At 42.0% G+C, this 21,464-nt stretch overlaps 1 protein-coding gene and 1 non-coding gene across 4 annotated transcripts in view; one reads left to right on the forward strand and one right to left on the reverse strand.

Moving 5' to 3' along the window:
- The window catches only part of l3mbtl2 (L3MBTL histone methyl-lysine binding protein 2), an 88,091-nt gene that overhangs the window by 63,200 nt on the left and 3,427 nt on the right, over positions 1–21,464 (reverse strand). Inside the window, exon 1 of one of the 3 annotated variants that reach the window (XM_028815167.2) lies at positions 9,647–10,101. The exons of 1 other annotated variant lie outside the window; for it this stretch is intronic. In XM_028815167.2, the coding sequence (XP_028671000.1) occupies positions 9,647–9,958 (312 nt within the window). In that variant the 5' untranslated portion in view covers positions 9,959–10,101. Of the gene's footprint in view, positions 1–7,347; positions 7,583–9,646; positions 10,102–21,464 lie in introns of those variants that run through there. One more of the 3 variants, XM_051934777.1, reaches the window with a different exon arrangement.
- On the forward strand, positions 8,893–8,964 carry trnaq-cug (transfer RNA glutamine (anticodon CUG)). The gene has a single exon. It is a non-coding gene; the product is annotated as a tRNA-Gln (tRNA).

Genomic DNA, 21,464 nt, shown 5'->3' on the forward strand with positions numbered 1-21,464 from the left:
TCTTTACTATCCTTTTTTTGAGAGATTCGAATTTTCCTACTTCCATTATGTCTAACCTGCTCTGCATGTGTATTGGGCCAACGTTTTTGAATTCTTTACGACATTCTACTTTGTCATCTACTCTTTGTGGCCGTGGTTAAATCTCTTGGCACAAAGACTCGTCTCGCGGGACATGTAAGTGTCTCTCCAAAAAAATCACATATCATCTCCTTCCAAGATTTTTTCTTTTTATAATAGAGAGATATATGCATGAAAGTACATGTATACACACGTACAATATTCACAACAAAATAAGTTTTTTTCCGTAAACACAGAAATTTCCAGTCCATTTGCAATTACATTGAAATGTTTTGTTTGTTTTGATTAAATTATGAAGTGTCACAGAATATCTGAATGTGAATGTTATGTTTGCCTTGGATAAAAATGTCCACCAACCATCTACTCAAACATCAGTAAACCCCCTTAATCTGGTAAAGGGTCAATGGGGCTGAAGCCTACCCTGGCAGCATCATACACAAGGCAGACACCAACTCTGGACAGAGAACCAGAGCATCACAGAGCACACTCTCACTCACACACAGGGCCACTTTGAGGTTGCATATACACCTATCCTGCACATTTTCTATTAGGTGATGTTAAAAGTGGTGTCCTGCAGGGGTCAGTACTGAAGCTGATGATCTTTTTAATACACATAAACCACCTGGACAAGAATCTCCACTAATATAACAGAACACTATGGTCTGCACATCCAGCGTCTCAGAGCAATCAGATAGGTCAGTGTGATTAGTGACTTTGTCTTAGATGGCACAACGTTAAAGGAAGTGCGAGTGTGAAACGCAGAAGGGAGAGTAAAGGCACGCGCCGAGAGATTTGCCTTCAAAGATGGAAAATACAAAGATAGACAGGACGTAAGAAAGGCATCACAAAAAATAGTCTGAGAAGCAGGCAATACAGGAACGCGCTTGAGAAAGGGAATGCTGGTGAAGAGAGATTCAGACATGTTTATACTGAGAATTGGCACTGAAAGTACATGTAGGGCAAGAGATAGCAAATATTTGTAAATTATTTTATTACCACCTGTGTTCGACAGGTACAGTGGCTGGTATTCAATAAGCTGGTTATGTTCGCGGATGATGCCAAACTAGGTGGAAGGGCAGATACTGCACAATAAGGGGACTTGGGCAGATTTCTATCTGATGAAATTTAGCATGCACTAGCACACCAAAAATTTGGAATTGTCTAGAATTTTTCATTTTTTGATAGAAATTGATAACTTTCTTATCAAGATACCATTAAATTGATGTAACCATACAGCCAAGACATTATTAATGCTGCTAATGGCTATTACTACTTGAGAGGATTGCCTTTTAATTCATTATTCACAATGTGGCTGTAAAGTCCCAATTTTCTGCAGTCATTCCTTCAATAGGTAAAGTCCTTTAGTCTACCCTTAATTAGTCTTGTATAAACACTAATTGGCAAAAAAAGCAACAGACTGAAATGCTTCTTGAGAAAGTTGTTTCATTTTGGCTTTTTTTACCTTGAATTGGATTTTAGAAATGCTAGTACAGTGGACTCTTGACTTACGAACTCAATTCGTTCACGAGGGCTGGTTGTAACTCAAGTTGGTTTTAAGTCAAGACTATTTTTCCCATAAGAAATAATGGAAATGCCCTTAATGTGTTCCGAACCTCCCATAGCAACACTTACTTAACTTTTTTTAATAAAAAAGGGTTGTATAATGTGGATAATTTACCAAAAACACCAATAATTTTTCTAATGTACTAACCAAAAAGTTATAAAAAGTGCCTAGCCTACCAGAAACAACAATTTCATACTGTACTCACCATTTAATTTGACATCTTTGGCTTGCAGGAAGGAAGGAGGAGGAGGAGAATGAAATGGAAGGTGGTTATTGTTTGGAAGGAGCCTCCTTATACAAATCTTTTCTTTGTAAAATTGTCGAGATAGTGGATTTCGACATGCTGTACATATTAGCGAGATCGGTCACACGAACGTCACTCTCATATTTCCACACAATTTCCTTCTTTGTTTCGATTGTGATCACTTTCTTTACCTTCATTACCTTCTCTTCCTTCCTTAGCAATTATCAAATTATATAAATCACTGCACTGACCAAAATTACGTTCACAAACACATGTATTTGGCCTCCGACTGACGCTTATAAACGCTCTCGGCTGTTTGTTTACAATCGCACAAGCGGATACACGTGACCGCATTCAGGTCGTAACACAAGATGTTGGTCGTAATTCAAAACAAAAACTTTGGTCATTAACCAAGTTGTTCGCATGTCAGGCCGGTCGTATATCAAGGGTCGACTGTGCTATGTAATGCAAGGTAAGACAATTTACTTGCTTTATTGAATAGAATAACTGGTCTCAGTGGTGTTAATGCAGTTACAAAGGTTTCTGTCATAACCAATAACTTAAGACTCTCTCATCCAAATCCTGGCCAACACCTCCCACATTATGAAGCATCCACATACTACCAGTTTCAAAAAAGGTACAAAATTAAGTGAAATGGTAGTATATTTTCCAGCCCTACAAAGATCAGATGCCTCATGTATAAAACATTGTTCACTTTCCAAACTAAAATTGTGCTGATGCTAAAATAGTAAAAACAGCATATACATGTTAAAAAAAATTAATTCATGAATCAGATTCCATTAATACACCAGGTCTCACGACAAGCTTCTTTATAAATCTCAAATCAACTTAAAAAAGTCTGTGCTTGCGCACAAACCTTTACTTCCTCCCTATCACCACACTCCAATAAACACTTACAGCTTAAAAAAATACAAATAATCACAATCTAATCACCACATAATGTAGCCATGTTCGTGAGTGATGTCTTTACAACAAACCACAGGAGAACAGAGGAAACAAAACTTCTGTGAACACAAACTTGAGGTACCCCAGATTTTTGGCTCAAGATGCTGACTTGCTCAAGAGCCAATTCAAACTTCCTAGAGCTGTCCTCTTATAGTTGTGTGCCGAATTAAAGCCTACATTATAGAATCAATCATAATATCCTTCCTCCTTTACAGGTTTTAACTGCATAGGGGGTTTGGCCACAAGTGCTTTCCAGCACGAACTAGCAGACTGGTCAAGAATCTTGCAGTCATCACTGAGCTACAGTACATCATTTTATCTGCAACCAATCAGTGCTTGGAATGATTAAATAAAATTAAATAATGCTGATGTACTCCCATTTGTGCCTGCTTTCTCCTACTCTTAGTTATGGCGTTATAAAATCCATACAGATACTCTATAGAGTGTGACTACCTTTGATTGCGCCTAAATGTATTCAGTGTCACTGCTTGATGTGCTACTATACATCCACAAAAGCAGGAAAGTGCCAGCACAATAAGCTCCGTGTACAAGATTAAAATGTATACTAAGATGCTACCCAGATACATTTCTTACAATGTGAGAAGACCAAAATCAAATGGCAATTTTTATCAATTGTGGATTGTCTTAAAAGTAATCTGCACAAACTGACTGCACACATGTTGTGATAAAGGCACAATTGAATTGAATTTGCTTCTATGAACAGAAACCACTTTCATTCAATTAATATACAATTCACAAGTGGTGCTCAAATATGTCTGATGAACATTGTTACTTTCGGTCCCAAGTGAAGCCACAATTCCTTTATTTTATGAATTAATAGTGTATAAAACAGACTTCACAGTTATGCCGTGTGTGATGGTAACACTGCCATTGCCACTTTTGTCGTACAGTACACCCTTTTCATAGGCGAAATAGTCAGGCTACACACCAAGGAATTTAAGGCCCAATGCTTATTTTACATAATGTGCAGCCTTGTGCCAAATCATTTAATCTCATTTTTCCTGATCATCTAACACTCAATGTCTCAGAATGACAAATCAAAAACAGGGTTTTAGAAATTTTTACAATTACATAAAAAAAATCCTGGGATGAGACAAGACTTTTTTCAAGTCACACACTCCTCTCAACCATATTTAACAATGCACACGGTACTCTCACCACTCATTTGTGTGAATGTTTTTGACAGACACACTTCCTGCTTTCTCAGCTCTTATACATTTTAATGTTTTCCTCACTTTAAGTTCACAATTAAAGAAAACTCTATTATGTCCGAATCTTATTGAAGAATTTCATCCCAAAGGGTTATCAACAGAAAAAATGAATACACAGGGAATCCTAGCACCAAGAAACGATGAAGTCAAACGAATTAACGCCAAAAATGTTGATCGATTACACGATTAATTGGTTAAATGCATATCAATAGACTATGCTGAAACAGTTGGTGGTGATTGTGTGGAAGATGAAAACATCAACTTACAATATCGCATAGAATATCTACAACCATCAACACTATCCGGTCTTCCTACGCACGAATTACTGTAGAAAGAAGGATGTATCCAAGAACGGTAACGTAGCACATCTTCAGGGGATAACATTAGACAACAAAGGAGATCTTGATATGCCATTCATATTAAACGTTTACAGTTTCCTGTTAGAACAGCTTTTGCAAAGACAATTACCAAATCTCAGAGCCAAACATTTGAAAAAGTTGTTTTATTTAATAGAAAGAAAGAAATTAAATTCAATCACGGGCAGTTATACGTGGCGTTGTCACAAAGAAAGTCCAAAAACAGAATCAAAATTCAATGCAATATTTACAAAATTTAATTAAAAAAATTGTTTTTATTGAAGTTTTAAAGTAAAAGTGTAAGTTTAAAAAGGATTTGCGTGTTAATTACAAAACGAAACAGAACGAAATCATATTACGCAACGGATACCTCTAACGCAATATGAAACATAATTTACTTTCAAATTATTACGTTTTAATATTTTTTACTATGGTTAATTACTCGCTGTAATGTAAAACAGTTAGTTCTATTATGCATATGTAACCATTCCCATGAAAATAATCTGTTTAAATTCTACATCTGCATCGCCATAAGTGAGTGGCAGAACCACAAAGCGGCTAGCAAGTCGTGCAGGCCCGGGGGTTGGAGAGCGAAGTGAGCAGATGGAGGGACTATGTCTCCAGGCTGGCCTGGGAACGCCTTGGGATTCTCCCGTAATAAGCTAGAAGAAGTGGCCGGGGAGAGGGAAGTCTGGGCATCTCTGCTCAAGCTGCTGCCCCCGCGACCTGACCTCGGATAAGCGGGAGACAATGGATGGATGGATAGGGTTTTTCAGGTCTACAATGGCCAAATACAGGAGCTAACCCTAAAAGGCTTGCATAACTAGACACCAAGGCGAATCAAACGGTACATCATATGTGAGGGTTTCTTGCGCCAGTGAGACAAGTAGGCGATGGACAAAAAACTGCAATGACTTCAAAGAGTTAATAATAATTCTTATAAACACAAAAATGCAATGAGGAGGATTCGATTCAATTTTAATGGGAGACATGTTTTGAGTAAGACTAACTTCTGCAAAAATGTTACAAGGTACTGGCAATAATGTCTAACCGTGGCCATTGGAATCTTTTGGCTACAGAGACCAAAACGTATCAGTGGATGATGGATATAAATGTGGATGAAATCTTGACACCAAGTGAGGCATTAGAGAAAGGGCTAGTCTCACAGGATCACGCCTATTTTACCGGCTTTGCCGCAGTAAGCGACAAACCAACCTATTCCGTCCACGGGAGGTGGTAGAAACAAAAGAGGCACATTCTCTTGCCCTCACACTTTCATTATTGCCACGCTAACACGAATACAAAGTGCGACACAAATTCTCGTACAACTGTTCACACGATCATGTACTGATCTCCAGATACATTGGCTATGATACAGCAATTTGACGATGTTGTACTGTGGAGGAGGAAAAAGACTAACGTTTTACAGCCTTTTATATATATATATATATATATATATATATATATACAGGTAACGTATGGTTCAGCAACAACTTGTTCAAAGAGTCCCCTTATATACGGCGACCGCAGCATACCCACGTCGTCTCCATCTTCGGCGGCAACTACAACACTGACCGAGCCATCTCATTGACCGAGCCGCGGCTAATTTCCTCCAATCGGAAACCAATTACGTTGCACGGCATGCTGGTTAATGTAGTTCAAAAAATACTACACGATACAGTCTCAAACATGCTTAAGTATTCTCCGGATCGCGGGGTAGTTGTGGAGGGCGGGGCCAGCCATCTAACTTGTAGATCTTAATTAAATAAATAATAAAAAAGCCAAATTTACTCTGTTGTCGATTCATCAATTTTAATGATTACCCCAACATTTAGCCGAAGACGTTCTCATTAATCCGACCTGGACGGACAATGTTTAAGCCTTTATCTGCAGCAATTTCAGGAGGACTTGCGGTACAAATGCCAGCTAATGTCTACTCACTTGACACGGACGATTCGAAGTCGGTAAGGGCGAGTTTCCATCCCTGATCAATTATGAAGGCCAATCTGACAGCTTTTTTCAGTTTGTCATTAATGCATCATTCCGGGTTGTAAGGTGCCATCGCCTGTTTCAACAGACGTCAGACCAGCTCTGGTTTCATAAGGCAGATACCAAAATACGTCTGGGTGGCGTGTCACCCCGACTCGTTAAGCCATAGTAGTCTCAGCACCTATATACCTGCCGGTCGTCTCTGTCTGTCTTGCTTGTCACCTACCCACCATTATCAAGTCTTATCTTACTTCCACTTTCGCCTGAGGGGCATGTACTCATTTGGGCATCTGAAACTGTAATTGAATTTTGGAAAGCGCGGTCAGAAACACGATTTCTTTTTTCTCTTAAGTTTCGAGTAGGCATTCTCAGCAAAGTGAGTACTACATACTCGTAAATCAAGATTGCAAAGTTCTTCAGGTGGAGTATTCACGGCTAACACCATCACTACCCGCAATAGTTTCAACATTTCGTGATGACGGAAACTGCATTTGGACGTTTTTCTCATTTTATTTGTACACCCGGGTACTCGCATCCACGCACCATTTTAAACTTGCTATTTCAAACGACTTGCCCGAAAGCGTGTACTCATTTGCGAACGAGAATGTTAGAAACAATGTTCACTAATATTATTAACGTCTCACTTGTATTGTTGTTAATGTAACTGTAAAATGCAATCGACATGCTTTGCTTTTTGTGAGCTTTACCACCGCAAAGACACGTTAATTTTAAGGCTTTCGTTACTTACATGGTCTAGTGCCCAACTGGCGTATATTGTAAGGAGTTCGTGTGAGTATGTGTTATATAAAAATATCAAATCAACAAGCAATTTGTCAAATTACAGTAATCCACTGATATTAAAATAGCCTTAACGTCAAACATAAACGTACCCATCCGTCCATCTTGTAACCCACTTACCCAGGGGAAGCTGGAGCCAATCCGAGCAAGCACGAGGCGACATTCCATCACAGGGTGAACGCCAGGGGCGTTTCTAAAATCGGATGTAATCTGGGTTATACCGGAAAATTGAAGACGGTTTTTGGACACATTCATGCACGTGTATAATCGATTAGTTGGTGGGGGTGGGCCTTATACGGATTGGACAATATATCAGAGGTTTAAGCCTTTGAAGCCACACCCCCGATACTAGTGAACACACACATTTGTCAATTACTAGGCGATGTCATGAATGAGACAAGCAATGCAGTTTAAATTACAAATGACTCAAAGGTGGCGTAATATAATTTGGCTACATTTAGTTAAATTCATCTTAAAAATTAAGCATGCGTATGAACGACATCTAAACTATTCATTATAAAGCTTTGCATTCAGACTGGATCATCTGCCGCATCCTGACCATACTTTGCTACTCCAGTAGAAAGGAGAGTCGGTCTTCATTCCCCTTGTATGCACATGCAGTACATCATTTAACGAAAGTCGGTGCAATGGAAGGCGGCACGGTGGCGCAGTGGGTAGCGCTGCTGCCTCGCAGTTGGGATATCTGGGGACCTGGGTTCGCTTCCCGGGTCCACCCTGCGTGGAGTTTGCATGTTCTCCCCGTGTCTGCGTGGGTTTTCTCCGGGCGCTCCGGTTTCCTCCCACAGTCCAAAGACATGCAGGTTAGGTGGATTGGCGATTCTAAATTGGCCCTTGTGTGGGTGTGTTTGTGTGTGTCCTGAGGTGGGTTGGCACCCTGCCCGGAACTGGTTCGTGCCCTGTGTTGGCTGGGATTGGCTCCAGCAGACCCCCGTGACCCTGTGTTCGGATTCAGCGGGTTGGAAAATGGATGGATGGATGGTGCAATGGAACGTGTTAAGCCCGCTCAGTGCATTATATAAAAGCTTAAGATGAAATAAATACAACCCTTTTAATTCATTTGTATAGAGTCGGTGCAATGTAATGTGTTACGTTCAATCCGTGTATTATATAAAAATTTTATATGTAAAATTACAAACTATAATTATGTAACCCTAGTTAATTACCAATAGCGGCGCTACTCGATTGTTTTTTTATCCCAAGGCCCCCCAAACCAAAACTAAGATCCCTCCGGTCCCCCTTCCAGTTCCAATACATTAAATGTAAATAAAAACAAATTTATAATACAAATTCTTTGGGAGTGGTAATCAGCCTTTGTGCACTTCCTGATGTAACTACTTTATTATTGAGACTTCACCTCCCTGAAAAACTAAAAGGCGCTTTCTCCCACAGCAAAGTCAGGAGACCACATTGAGTAAAGACTTGACAAGACGATTCAAGGACAGCTTGTTCTAATCTTCTAGTGGCTCGAGGTGCTTACATTCACCAAAATTACCCCTTGCAGCTCTTACAATTTGCAAATTAAGCAACTCGTTCCACGGCGCCCTGTGGACTCAGTTTGAAAATGCCCAATAGAAAAATACAGTACAGTATGTACACTAGTTGTATAACATACAACAACAAGACCGTAAACTGTTTTCACTATGTGGTTCCATGGTGTAATGGTTAGCACTCTGGACTCTGAATCCAGCGATCCCAGTTCAAATCTCGGTGGAACCTAACACTTTTCGCAAATTTAAGAAAAAGTTTTTAACATTGTGCCTGGTAAGCCATTTTTTCCCAATCGGCGACGTACGCATTACACTCGTTAAATGCTAGCAAAAAGACGATTAAAGCATAATTCTAATTGCCATACTTGAGTAAACATCTCGACGACGTGCTTACCAATATACCGCAAGCTCACGCTAGCGTCATTCCTATGAAACCTTTTTACTCAATATCATTTTTAAAAACCGTGTAATGAAGACTGAAATAAACGGATCACATTCTGTGCCGATTATAATAGGCTAAGTCAGCCAAATAATGCAGGTTACCGCACATAAAAAGTGAACACGTGGTTTTAAATACAAAGTGTTAACATACAAATTAAACAACAGAAAAGGCATCACGAAGATCGGTTGTGGTCAATTTGCCCCCCGGTTTGGTACAGGGATATGTTCCTTCCCTCACCATTACAGGAGTTAAAACATTTTATTTTCCGATCTGTTAGCCATCGATCCGTGCCATAAAACAAGCGGCGCACATGACACTCCCACAAATGGACTCATTTCCGCTGAGCTCACTGAGGCACAACCCATCTCGTGTACTGTGCACCACCCTTAAAATCACCCAGCTTTCCCGCTCCCGCTTTTGACTCTATACAACAGTTCTGCGCCCTTCTTCCGGTCATAGCGGGCCGTACCTTTGGTTTTGGCTGCGGTTCCACCACCCGTCTCTGGTTCGATTCGGGAAAGGGTATGGTTGGTACGGAACCAACAATCAGTCTGCGTTTAGACTTGGTCCCCATGTACCGGGCCCACAGGTTGGACTGGATGCAATCCGGAGCAAAGTGCGTTGAGCAGACCCGTCGTCCTGGATGCAAAGGCGATACTATGCCTAGATTATCGCACCACTGGCGCAGAAGGGCCTCGTTCTGCAAGGGCAGTCGGAAGAAGCTGACCCCCACAGTGTTTTCCGAAGTGTTTCGGCATCCTGGGGCGATGCACTTGGGCATGGTTGCATGAGGCAGTAAAACAAAAAAATACTTGATTAAAAGTATTAAAAAAAAAAACTGTGAGAAGACACAGGCGTTATCGGCGCTTTGTTGCAAATGTACTCGGCGAGCGAATCGCTGACGTCATTGGTTCGGGAGCGGAAAAGTAGACTCTTTGATTGGAGGATTGACAATTTGGCCCGCCCCGTGCGTTCAAGAATGCTTGGTGCGGGTAGTCTCGCGCGGTAAATGCAGATGGTGGGTGGAGTAAAAGGGGCTTGCGCAAAACAATTTCCACACTAAAGGTTGAACTTTTAAAGTTTCCCCCCAATTTAATTTTGCATTCCAAACTCTGCCTTTTTTATGTACTTTTTCGAGCTAAACTCCGATGTTTTTTTTTTAATTTACTTTTTTGAGCTATCGAGAATGTCTTCGCTTGTGATGCCAGATAGTGATTCAGACTCTCGTTGCTGCCAATATAGACATATTCTATGCTGCACTTTTTTACTGTACTATACGTGTAATTCTTAAAATATATATATCAGCACTGTATGGTCTTCCTTTTTAGAACGTTTTTCTTTAAAGAATATAACTCGATAATTTGTTAAAGCATTGTGATATTCTGCTTGAATCGTCAACGTTTATCTGCGAGTAGCATAGTAAGTCTGAAATAAGGCGTATTGACGTTTTGGAAGAAACGCATCCTTTTCAGTATTTAATTTCTAGTCAAGTGTCTTTATTATCATACCATCCACACACAGTACAGCATCAAGTGCCACGAAATAACGATCCCCAGGACCGCTGAGCAACATATGCAGTACATGAAACACAGAACATGCGCAGGACAAGTAAAGAACAAAACAGTACTATATATCAATAAATAAAAACAACAGTAGTAATACATGCACTGCATATAAATAAACTACTAGGAGCATATGTGAGGGGGGCAGCACAGAATTCAGAGTCCAGACAGCAAAGGGGTAGAAGCTGGTTCGGATGCTAAAGAACCTTCTGCCAGGTGTAAATTGGACAAATAAATGCTGGGAAGCAGGGGAGTGGTCTTTCACAATGCTGTAGGCTTTGCACATACCATGCTTGATATACAATATACGTATTTAATGGAAGACAGAAAGGTTCCAGTGATCTTTTCAGCGCAGGTACATTATCCATTATAGGACACTGCGGAGAGAGAGTCAACTGCGTTTCCCGAGGAAGACGGAGATACAGCAGGTCAGAACGCCTTCAATGGTGTCTCTGTAGAAAGGGGAGATGTGTACTTGGTAATTTAGTGCCGACTATCGTCTTATATTAAAAGTTAATGTTACCGTTTGTTTTTTTTTAACATTTAAACTTTTTCTTTAACATTATGCACGATACAAATACATTTAATTTGTGAAATAAATCATGGCCTTAGTGTATTTTAAAATGTAACTTTAAGGTAATCCTCCGTTACCTACAATCAATTTACTCTGTAGAGAAGACAGCTATAGAGAAAACTTTTTTGTGCGATTTAGGATGCGCAGGAGCAGCTGTGGCATTTCTGCTTGAAAGAGAAAGGGGTTAGGAGCATGCCGTGCGTCGCCGCACCCACCGCATAATGAACCCCCCGGTTTGAGACCCGAGTGCAGCAATGCAACGGGTGACACCTCAGCACCGCCCTGGAACAGTGTGACTGATCTTGAGTCTAAAGCAACACCTCATATGCTTATGATTATAATGTGTTACTTTTAACCTTCTGGAAGTGACTCTTAGGGGGCTAAACCACCCATAAAGAATCAGATATCAGAATTTTCCTCATATACCTGATCAGCAACTTCAAAATAGCATAAAATGACACTTCCACGCGTCTATATTACCAATCAAAAAGAAGACATTTTGACCCCTTGTATCCCATTCAGGGGTGAACCAATGGGGTCGATTGATGTGGAATGCACAACTTAATGTTCTTCTGATCATTTGTGCTGCAGAACATCAACATCATTTTCTGCATAACACATGGTCCAAAATAGCCTAAAAATTAGTGCTTTTCAGGTCTAGAGAGCCAAGAAATAGGAGATAAATCCCAGAAAGGTCAACATCTTGCATAACTAGACATCAAGATGGTAGTTCATATATGAGGACTTTCTCATACCGGCAAGTTGGGAGACGCTGGGAAAAAAATAACAACCCAAAAAAAACAAAAAAAAACTGAAGTGATTTCAAAGTTAGCATAAGTCAAGACAAGTCAAGTTGGGGAGCAGGCACTGGTACAGTTCGTTGCCACACCCACTACATGACTAAATAACTCAGGATCCCGGTTGGCAACCCCCCAGGCAGACACGCAGTCCAGTCCCTCCCTCCAGAAATGACCCTCTATCTGTCACAGCCAGGTGTTACGTGGGCAACCCCTTGGCCTGGTCCAACCACTTGGATCCACAACAATGAGGATCCTACGAGCTGGATCACCCTCGGTGAAATGCTCCATTTGGCCGTAATGCAGTAACCAACACTCCCTCACAATGCAGGTAATGTGCCTTATTTGGGCCTCCATGAGCAACAGAAAGTCAAACCAATGGTACCCAAGGACTCTCTAAAGAGACACAGTACCAAAGGAGTCCAGTCTTCATCTCAGGTTACTGGATAGCGTCCATGTCTCACTGCCATATAGCAAGACAGGAAGCACCAGGACTCTAAAGACTTGGACCTTCATCCTTTTTCATAGATATCAGGAGCGCCACACACCCCTTTTCAGCAACCTGATGACACCCCATGCTCTCCCAATCCATCTACTGACTTCATAGGAAGAGTCACCAGAGACATGAATGTCACTGCCAAGGTAAGTAAACCTGTCGATGAGGTCGACACTCTCTCCGCAGACAGACACACTGCTGATGGCCGTGCCCAAGAGGTCATTAAAGGTCTGGATCTTGGTTTTTATCCAGGACACTCGTAAGCCCAAACACTCAGACTCCTCACTCAGCCTCTCGAGCGCCCCAATCAGAATCCTCCATTGACTCCGTGACTAAGGTTGGATGGAGGACATTAACCTCTGCAATGGAAGTTGCATAATTCTTACAAAAACGATAGTAATTTCTGTGAAGGCCTTAAAACAATATGGCAACCTCTGTTGCAAAATCTGTGTGATGCAATGATCTAAAAGATCTTGACTCAGGCTATCAGGAGAAAATGTTTCCCAGTGTTTACTCTGTTGTCACACATTGCAAGCTTGGGGAGTGCTTTACAGGTACTTGTTTTAAACGGCCATATGCGGGTTGAAAAAATGAGCGGGACAGTCCATCCACTTATCCTCCCCTTCTGGTCCCTGGAATATCAATCTGTCCCAAACAGGAAGTCAGTCATCAGTCCAGCACAGAACACTAAAGAAAGCTCAGCTGTGTTGACCTGAATCACTGTGCTATCATCTTTCAGGCAGAAGGATCAGAACTTCCATTATTCAGACCATTCTTTGCTGATTACACATGGTTTCCTGTCAGGGACCCCAACTCTCCTTCATGTTTGTCTGTTTCACTTTTACACTATGAAACAACTTTTTTTATTTTTTTTATTTGGAAACTAAGAATCTCTCTCTAAGGGCGAGAGAATGTTTCTTCAAATAGATCATTTATTGAAGACCGTTAATTCGACCAAAGAAGTCGAATTTAACATTAAGTTCAAATATTCTTCAAATTTCTTGGCATAGCATTGATTAGCCTTTTAGTTAATTTCCACGTTTTCTCACTTTTTGTTACTAATTTTGGATAATTTTTTTATACAAATCTATTAATGTTAAGATTACATGTGATGTGGCATATGACTTGTCACTAGAAATTTATAAATGGATTTTAAATTGATGATATGCTGCCGTCATCGCAAACCTAAGCATCCGCTGGTCTAAACTGCCTTTTTGTAAGCTGTGTACTTAGAAGAAGTCACAGGATAAGTCAAGAAGATCTGCTACATTGGAAAATGTAAGGGAATCTAAAGAACACATATTTTAAATATTCTCCTTGTGAACATAAAGCACTGCAATCACTAGTGCCTAAGGAGCTCAGTTACATCCATCCATCCATCCGTTTTCCAACCTGCTGAATCTGAACACAGGGTCACGGGGGTCTGCTGCAAGGAGGACCCGGGAAGCGAACCCAGGTACCCAGGTCTCCCAACTGCAAGGCAGCAGCGCTACCCACTGCTCGGTTACACCTTACAAGAAAAGCAGCTCATCCAATGACGAAACTATAAAAGAGAGTCAAAGCAAGGATAAACGTAATCCATATTACTAACCGAGAATGCTAAACCGGATGATGGACGCAGGCACATCCGGCAATGGGCCGTAGCTGCAAAAAGACGTACTGCGCAGGCGCAAAAAGAGTCCGCGAGAGTCGGCTGAGGAGCCGAGAAAGGCGGACAAAAGAGGGCGAGAGAGGCGGATGAGGGGCCGCGAGAGGCGGACAAGACCACAGAAAAAAGGAGTGAGCACAGGAAAAATGGAGAAATGAGGAAACGCAGGCAAAGCACGAAACACATTGCACACGAAACTAGACCCAAAAAAAAAAAAAAAAAAAAAAAAGAGGCTCGCGCACAACAGCGAGGCACCCCCCCCCCCCCTCCTACAGGCACCGGACGGGACACACACCAAGAGGGGGATTCAACAAGCCCATGGAACACAAAACCACCCCACAGACCCTACAAGCAAGGGACGGGACACACACAAACAGGGGGATTCAACAAGACACAGGAACACAAAAAGAAAGAAGACGCTCGCGCAAGAACAATCCTCACCCCCCCCCACACACACATGCATAAGAAGTGACACCCAAAGCCACATATTCTAAAGTGAACATCAACACCTTCACACTAGACAGCATAGGTGTCAGCATTGGTGGATCTCCTTACAATAAAGCACTATTAACCGTTCAACTGCAGAAAAGGAAACATATTAACAGTGACTGCGATCCTCCTTATTACTTATCCATATTTCGCATGCTGAGAAAGAAACAAGTCATGAATACACGGTCACGGGTACAAAACGAAAAGCAAAGGATAACAGGAACAAACACACGAACACGAAAGAAACAACAAAATAGACGGCTATGCAGCATAGGTGGATCTCATTACAATAAGGCACTATTAACCGTTCAACCGCAGAAAAGGCTCCATATTAACAGTGAGTGCAATACTCCTTATTACTTATCCATATTTCTAAAAGAAAAAATGACTCGACTCCAAAAACGCAAAGCTCAACTAAAGCTTCTAACTAACGATGTACCTAAAAGTAAAAACTTTATGAACTGCATTAGATCCTACAATACAGTAATCCCTCCTCCATCGCGGGGGTTGCGTTCCAGAGCCACCCGCGAAATAGGAAAATCCGCGAAGTAGAAACCATATGTTTATATGGTTATTTTTATATTGTCATGCTTGGGTCACAGATTTGCGCAGAAACACAGGAGGTTGTAGAGAGACAGGAACGTTATTCAAACACTGCAAACAAACATTTGTCTCTTTTTCAAAAGTTTAAACTGTGCTCCATGACAAGACAGAGATGACAGTTCTGTCTCACAATTAAAAGAATGCAAACATATCTTCCTTTTCAAAGGAGTGCAAAGCAAGCAGTCAAAAAAAAAATCAATATAGCTTTTTGGCTTTTAAGTATGCGAAGCACCGCCGGTACAAAGCTGTTGAAGACGGCAGCTCACACCCCCTCTGTCAGGAGCAGGAAGAGAGAGAGAGACAGATAAAAAAAATCAATACGTGCCCTTTGAGCTTTTAAGTATGCGAAGCTCCGTGCAGCATGTCCTTCAGGAAGCAGCTGCACACAGCCCCCCTGCTCACACACCCCTACGTCAGCGCAAGAGAGAGAGAGAGAGAGAGAGAGAGAGAGAGAGAGAAAGAGAAAGTAAGCTGGATAGCTTCTCAGCCATCTGCCAATAGCGTCCCTTGTATGAAATCAACTGGGCAAACCAACTGAGGAAGCATGTACCAGAAATTAAAAGACCCATTGTCCGCAGAAACCCGCGAAGCAGCGAAAAATCCGCGATATATATTTAAATATGCTTACATATAAAATCCGCGATGGAGTGAAGCCGCGAAAGGCGAAGCGCGATATAGCGAGGGATCACTGTAGTTCATTTAATATGCACAAATCCACATCCTAGATCCACATGACGCAAACTATCAATCAAAGTGCTGCATCGCAACAGTCACGGATTCAAAACGAAACACCTCCCGTCTCAGACATACGTTAATGGCAGCGAAGGCTACAACGGGCTTCTCACACAGCACAGGCAAATCGATTACAGCTCCAAAACAACACGTCCCAAATACTACACATGCAACAACGGGCCTCTCAAACGGCACAAGGAAAACGTACACCAGGAAAATTCATTCGGATTAATGAATGTCATTTGCAATCATTGTCATTCAGTTCACTTCCCTGAAGAAACAACTGGCAATACAAGTTATACATTTACACGTTGTTGTCAAAAGGGTCAAATTAGACTGCCTTCTTTACATTCATATACTGAATATCTACAGAAGCTTATAACTAACGATGTACCTGAAAGTGAAATCTTTATCAACTACATTAGATCCTACAAATCGGAATCCACTATGAACATTAACAGTGGCACTGCACGTGACATCCGTCTTGAAAAAATGTTGTTTATTGATGAATGTTCAATGGCATGAACAAACGTTTATGAATAATAATATTCGATTTGGAGGAAAGGTACTTTTATGAGGAGGAGATTTTAGACAGTGATTAGCTATTCTTCCAGATGCCATGCACTCAGCTATTGTTCAGTGCACCTTAAAATACGCAGACAATTGGCATTGCTTTCAAAAGATACAGTTAGTAAAAAAGATACGATGTCCAGAACCAGATCATAACAATTGCTTATTACAACTGAGAGATGGTACACTCACCAATACAGATGGACTTCAGCCACATATTATTACAATTCCTCAAGCCTTTATCTGCGACGACTTAGTTACAGAGAGATTTGGAACAGCAATCTCATTAGACCAAATGCCCCTTTTAACACAACGCACTATATTATGTCCAAAAAATATTAATGTGGAAAACAAATACCCAAGTCATTCCATTACTTCCTGGAAAGACACAACTCTTTCTAAGCTCTGACAAACTTGACTCTGATCACAACAATAACCATCTTAAATGACCTTACAAGTTCTGAGCTGGAATTACCTTTTACACTTAAACGGCATGTACAAAGAAATTTTCAAATAAACCTTTACACTGTGCCACACACTTTATTGTTTGCTTTCTATTTGCATCATCTACACCGTCACACTATTCTATATCTCATTCATACATCACGCTCTTTGTCATTCCCAACACCAGGGGTTGGCGAGCAAAGCGAGCAGGGGGCAGAGCCCCCTAGTGGTGGAAAGAATTCGGAATTGGTCTGCCTCCTGTGGCAGGCGGTTGGCATCCATGCCCAGTCGGGACGCTCCTGCACACTATATTCAGGGGGAGCAGCCCTGGACACTGCAATACTTCACCCTGGATGCTAGATGGCCGCCCCCCTGGGGTGGAGCAGTGCCTCGGTTTCCCTCAGGGCTCCCTGGGAATTGGAGTTGGGTGCAGCCCTGTTGGGTTCCGCAAGCACCACCAGGTGGTGCTGTGTTTGGGACTCCTGAGCCCATGTGGGTAGCATATACACCACACCTGGAAGTGCAGCCGGAGCTCGGTGATCAAGCACCTAGAGCACTTCTGGGTGAACTATAAAAGGAGCCAGCGAGTTGGGTGGAGGAGGAGGACAAGGTTGTCTGGGAGGAGTGGTGGTGCCAGAAGAGAAAGTGCTTGGTGACTGTTGTGTGTTTGGGACTGTGTATTGCCTGTGGGGTTCACAGGGAAGACGTGCCCCACAGGTGAAGAAAAAATAAATAATTTTATTTTACACGTGCCTCAGTGTGAATCTGTGTCGGGTCGGGCGCTATATAGCGTCCATTTCACACTCCAAATAATGGGGAATGCTTGATGGATTTCAAATAAGATAGATGAATTGTCACCCCTCTTGGCCGAGTCATGGCACGTTCAGGAACCATGTCATTTGGAGATGTGGCTTAAACTTCTTCATTTAGATGCTATTTTAATGCAGGATGGGCTTCAACGGACACAATCAGATTCAGTGGAAAAAGGCAGGAAAGGGACAGCAAAATTACGTGAATGATCAATGATGTAAAAACAAGCATATTACAATTAAAACTAACATGTTGGAATCCTTTGAAAAGATCACTAACGTTAGGCAGAATGCCCAGTGGGGGCTGGATAGTCTTTTGGCCTGGAAAGCCCTGCAGATTTTGTTTTTTTTTTCTCCAGCTTAATTTACCATCGGACTGTCACTTAGAAATTAAAAAAAAAAAAATCTTATATTTTAAGGACTCTATTCCTGTTAATTATATATCTTTCTTATGTAAGTATGCATTATTTAACTTTTGTGTATTATTTTTATCTAAATGTAATGTTTTTCTTTTGCATGTAATATGCACTTTGGGCTACATCCTTTGAATGAAAATGGTCTTATAGAAATAGTTGTTGTTGGGGTTTGCCTGCCAGGAATCCTACCTTGAATCTTCTTGAAAAAAATAGGGGGCTTTTCCCCCTGCTCGCTTCGCTCACCAACCCTCACACCCCTGGCCTGCACTACATGCCAGACACTTTGCAGCTCTGCCGCTCGTGTTGTGAAGAGGGGGGCTGAATGCACCCCAAGGAGACGAGGTCGCTCCGCCGAAACCCCCTCTTAAAAACGGGGATACAATGGGAAACAAATATAGTTTTTTGGTTTTTTTTTTAACCTCCTTTTTGTTCCTGCTACTTCTCCTCCTCCTGTTGGGGGTCCTGCTCTCGAGGCGCACCCCTAGGAAGAGGAAGATAATTCTATGCTTTTAATTGAGAGATGGAACTGTCCCCTTCGACTACATACGGAGCTCGATTCACTCTTGAAAGAGACTTCTGTTTGTCTGAAGTGTTTGAGTAACGTTTCTCTCTCTAAAATCTCCTATGTATCTGTGCAACTCTGTGACCCAAGTGTGACAGCATATGTGGATTTCACTTTCACCAAACAACAAATCTTAATTCTCGCAGGTAGGCCTCTTCATTGGGAAGAAACACTACTTTTCCCTGATGGCAACATGAATTAGACGATCTACAAATCTCCGACTTAAATATTCAATTCGAACAATATATGCAACCTCTTTTCGCTGTTCCGTTATTTCACCAAGTAATAATTTCCGTTTGTTTGCGCTAATGCGATCTTTACTATCAGTTTTTTTGAGATATTCGAATTTTCATACTTCCATTATCTCTAACCTGCTCTGCATGTGTATCGTGCCAACGTTTTTGAATTCTTTATGACGTTCTACTTTGTCATCTACTCTTTGTCTTTTATTTCCAGCCCCAGGCATGGTTAAATCTCTTGGCACAAAGTCTCATCTCGCCAGACGTGAGAGTGTCACTCTTCAAAAGATCAAGTCTTGTCACAGGATAAAAGTCTTGTCTCCCAAGATTTTTAATTACTGTATAATGGAAATATTCATAAAGAAAGCCCTATGCTCCAAGTGATTAAATAACACCATAAAAGAAATACTTGAAAAAGCTCAAGAAGAAAATGAAAATGATGACATCTATGAAAATTACAACAGACATGCTGAAGCCAAGAAAGAATTAATTGCAAATTTTTTTTTTAGTTGTGTTAATTGCCAACTGAAAATTGTCACTATATGTAAATATGATGTGTGTGTGATTTGTTCCTGTGATGGGCCAGAGTCCTGTTCAGGGATCTCATTTTTAAAACTCTGCATGGATTTGAGCTTGAAAGCATGCAAAAAAAAAAAAAAAAAGGAAAATGCATACAACAACAAAAAAGTACAAATATATGAAACTTTACGTATGCACATTTCTACACAAAGTACCTTTATCAATCACAATCATCTTGTAAATGTGTGTACGTGAATGCGTCTCAAACTCTGACTGCTTGTCACCCTAAAACAACCATATATGGACCATGCTAATCAAACTCATACATATGCAATCACGATGCTGCAGAACTTCATGAGATGGTACAGCAGCCTCCCTTCTGAGGGACAGAGTCCTGTGTTGCACTCTGCAAATGAGCACACCGGAACATGCTCAGCATTATAGCACATCTCCTCTGCATTCTGGGAGTGGGGGAAAGGAGAAAGGCAGCAGCATCTGAGCAGGTACCCACTACCACCTGGCACTTGTAATGAAAGGCAGCAGCATCTGAGCAGGTACCCACTACCACCTGGCACTTGTGATGAAAGGCAGCAGCATCTGAGCAGGTACCCACTACCACCTGGCACTTGTAATGAAAGGCAGCAGCATCTGAGCAGGTACCCACTACCACCTGGCACTTGTGATGAAAGGCAGCAGCATCTGAGCAGGTACCCACTACCACCTGGCACTTGTAATGAAAGGCAGCAGCATCTGAGCAGGTACCCACTACCACCTGGCACTTGTAATGAAAGGCAGCAGCATCTGAGCAGGTACCCACTACCACCTGGCACTTGTGATGAAAGGCAGCAGCATCTGAGCAGGTACCCACTACCACCTGGCACTTGTAATGAAAGGCAGCAGCATCTGAGCAGGTACCCACTACCACCTGGCACTTGTGATGAAAGGCAGCAGCATCTGAGCAGGTACCCACTACCACCTGGCACTTGTAATGAAAGGCAGCAGCATCTGAGCAGGTACCCACTACCACCTGGCACTTGTAATGAAAGGCAGCAGCATCTGAGCGGGTACCCACTACCACCTGGCACTTGTAATGAAAGGCAGCAGCATCTGAGCGGGTACCCACTACCACCTGGCACTTGTAATGAAAGGCGGCAGCATCTGAGCGGGTACCCACTACCACCTGGCACTTGTAATGAAAGGCGGCAGCATCTGAGCGGGTACCCACTACCACCTGGCACTTGTAATGAAAGGCGGCAGCATCTGAGCGGGTACCCACTACCACCTGGCACTTGTAATGAAAGGCTGCAGCATCTGAGCAGGTACCCACTACCACCTGGCACTTGTAATGAAAGGCAGCAGCATCTGAGCGGGTACCCACTACCACCTGGCACTTGTAATGAAAGGCAGCAGCATCTGAGCGGGTACCCACTACCACCTGGCACTTGTAATGAAAGGCAGCAGCATCTGAGCGGGTACCCACTACCACCTGGCACTTGTAATGAAAGGCAGCAGCATCTGAGCGGGTACCCACTACCACCTGGCACTTGTAATGAAAGGCAGCAGCATCTGAGCGGGTACCCAATACCACCTGGCACTTGTAATAGATAGATAGATAGATAGATACTTTATTAATGAAAGGCAGCAGCACCTGAGCGGATACCCACTACCACCTGGCACTTGTAATGAAAGGCAGCAGCATCTGAGCGGGTACCCACTACCACCTGGCACTTGTAATGAAAGGCAGCAGCATCTGAGCGGGTACCCACTACCACCTGGCACTTGTAATGAAAGGCAGCAGCATCTGAGCGGGTACCCACTACCACCTGG

This window comes from Erpetoichthys calabaricus, chromosome 12, assembly GCF_900747795.2.
Source record: "Erpetoichthys calabaricus chromosome 12, fErpCal1.3, whole genome shotgun sequence".
NCBI classification, from domain to species: domain Eukaryota; kingdom Metazoa; phylum Chordata; class Cladistia; order Polypteriformes; family Polypteridae; genus Erpetoichthys; species Erpetoichthys calabaricus.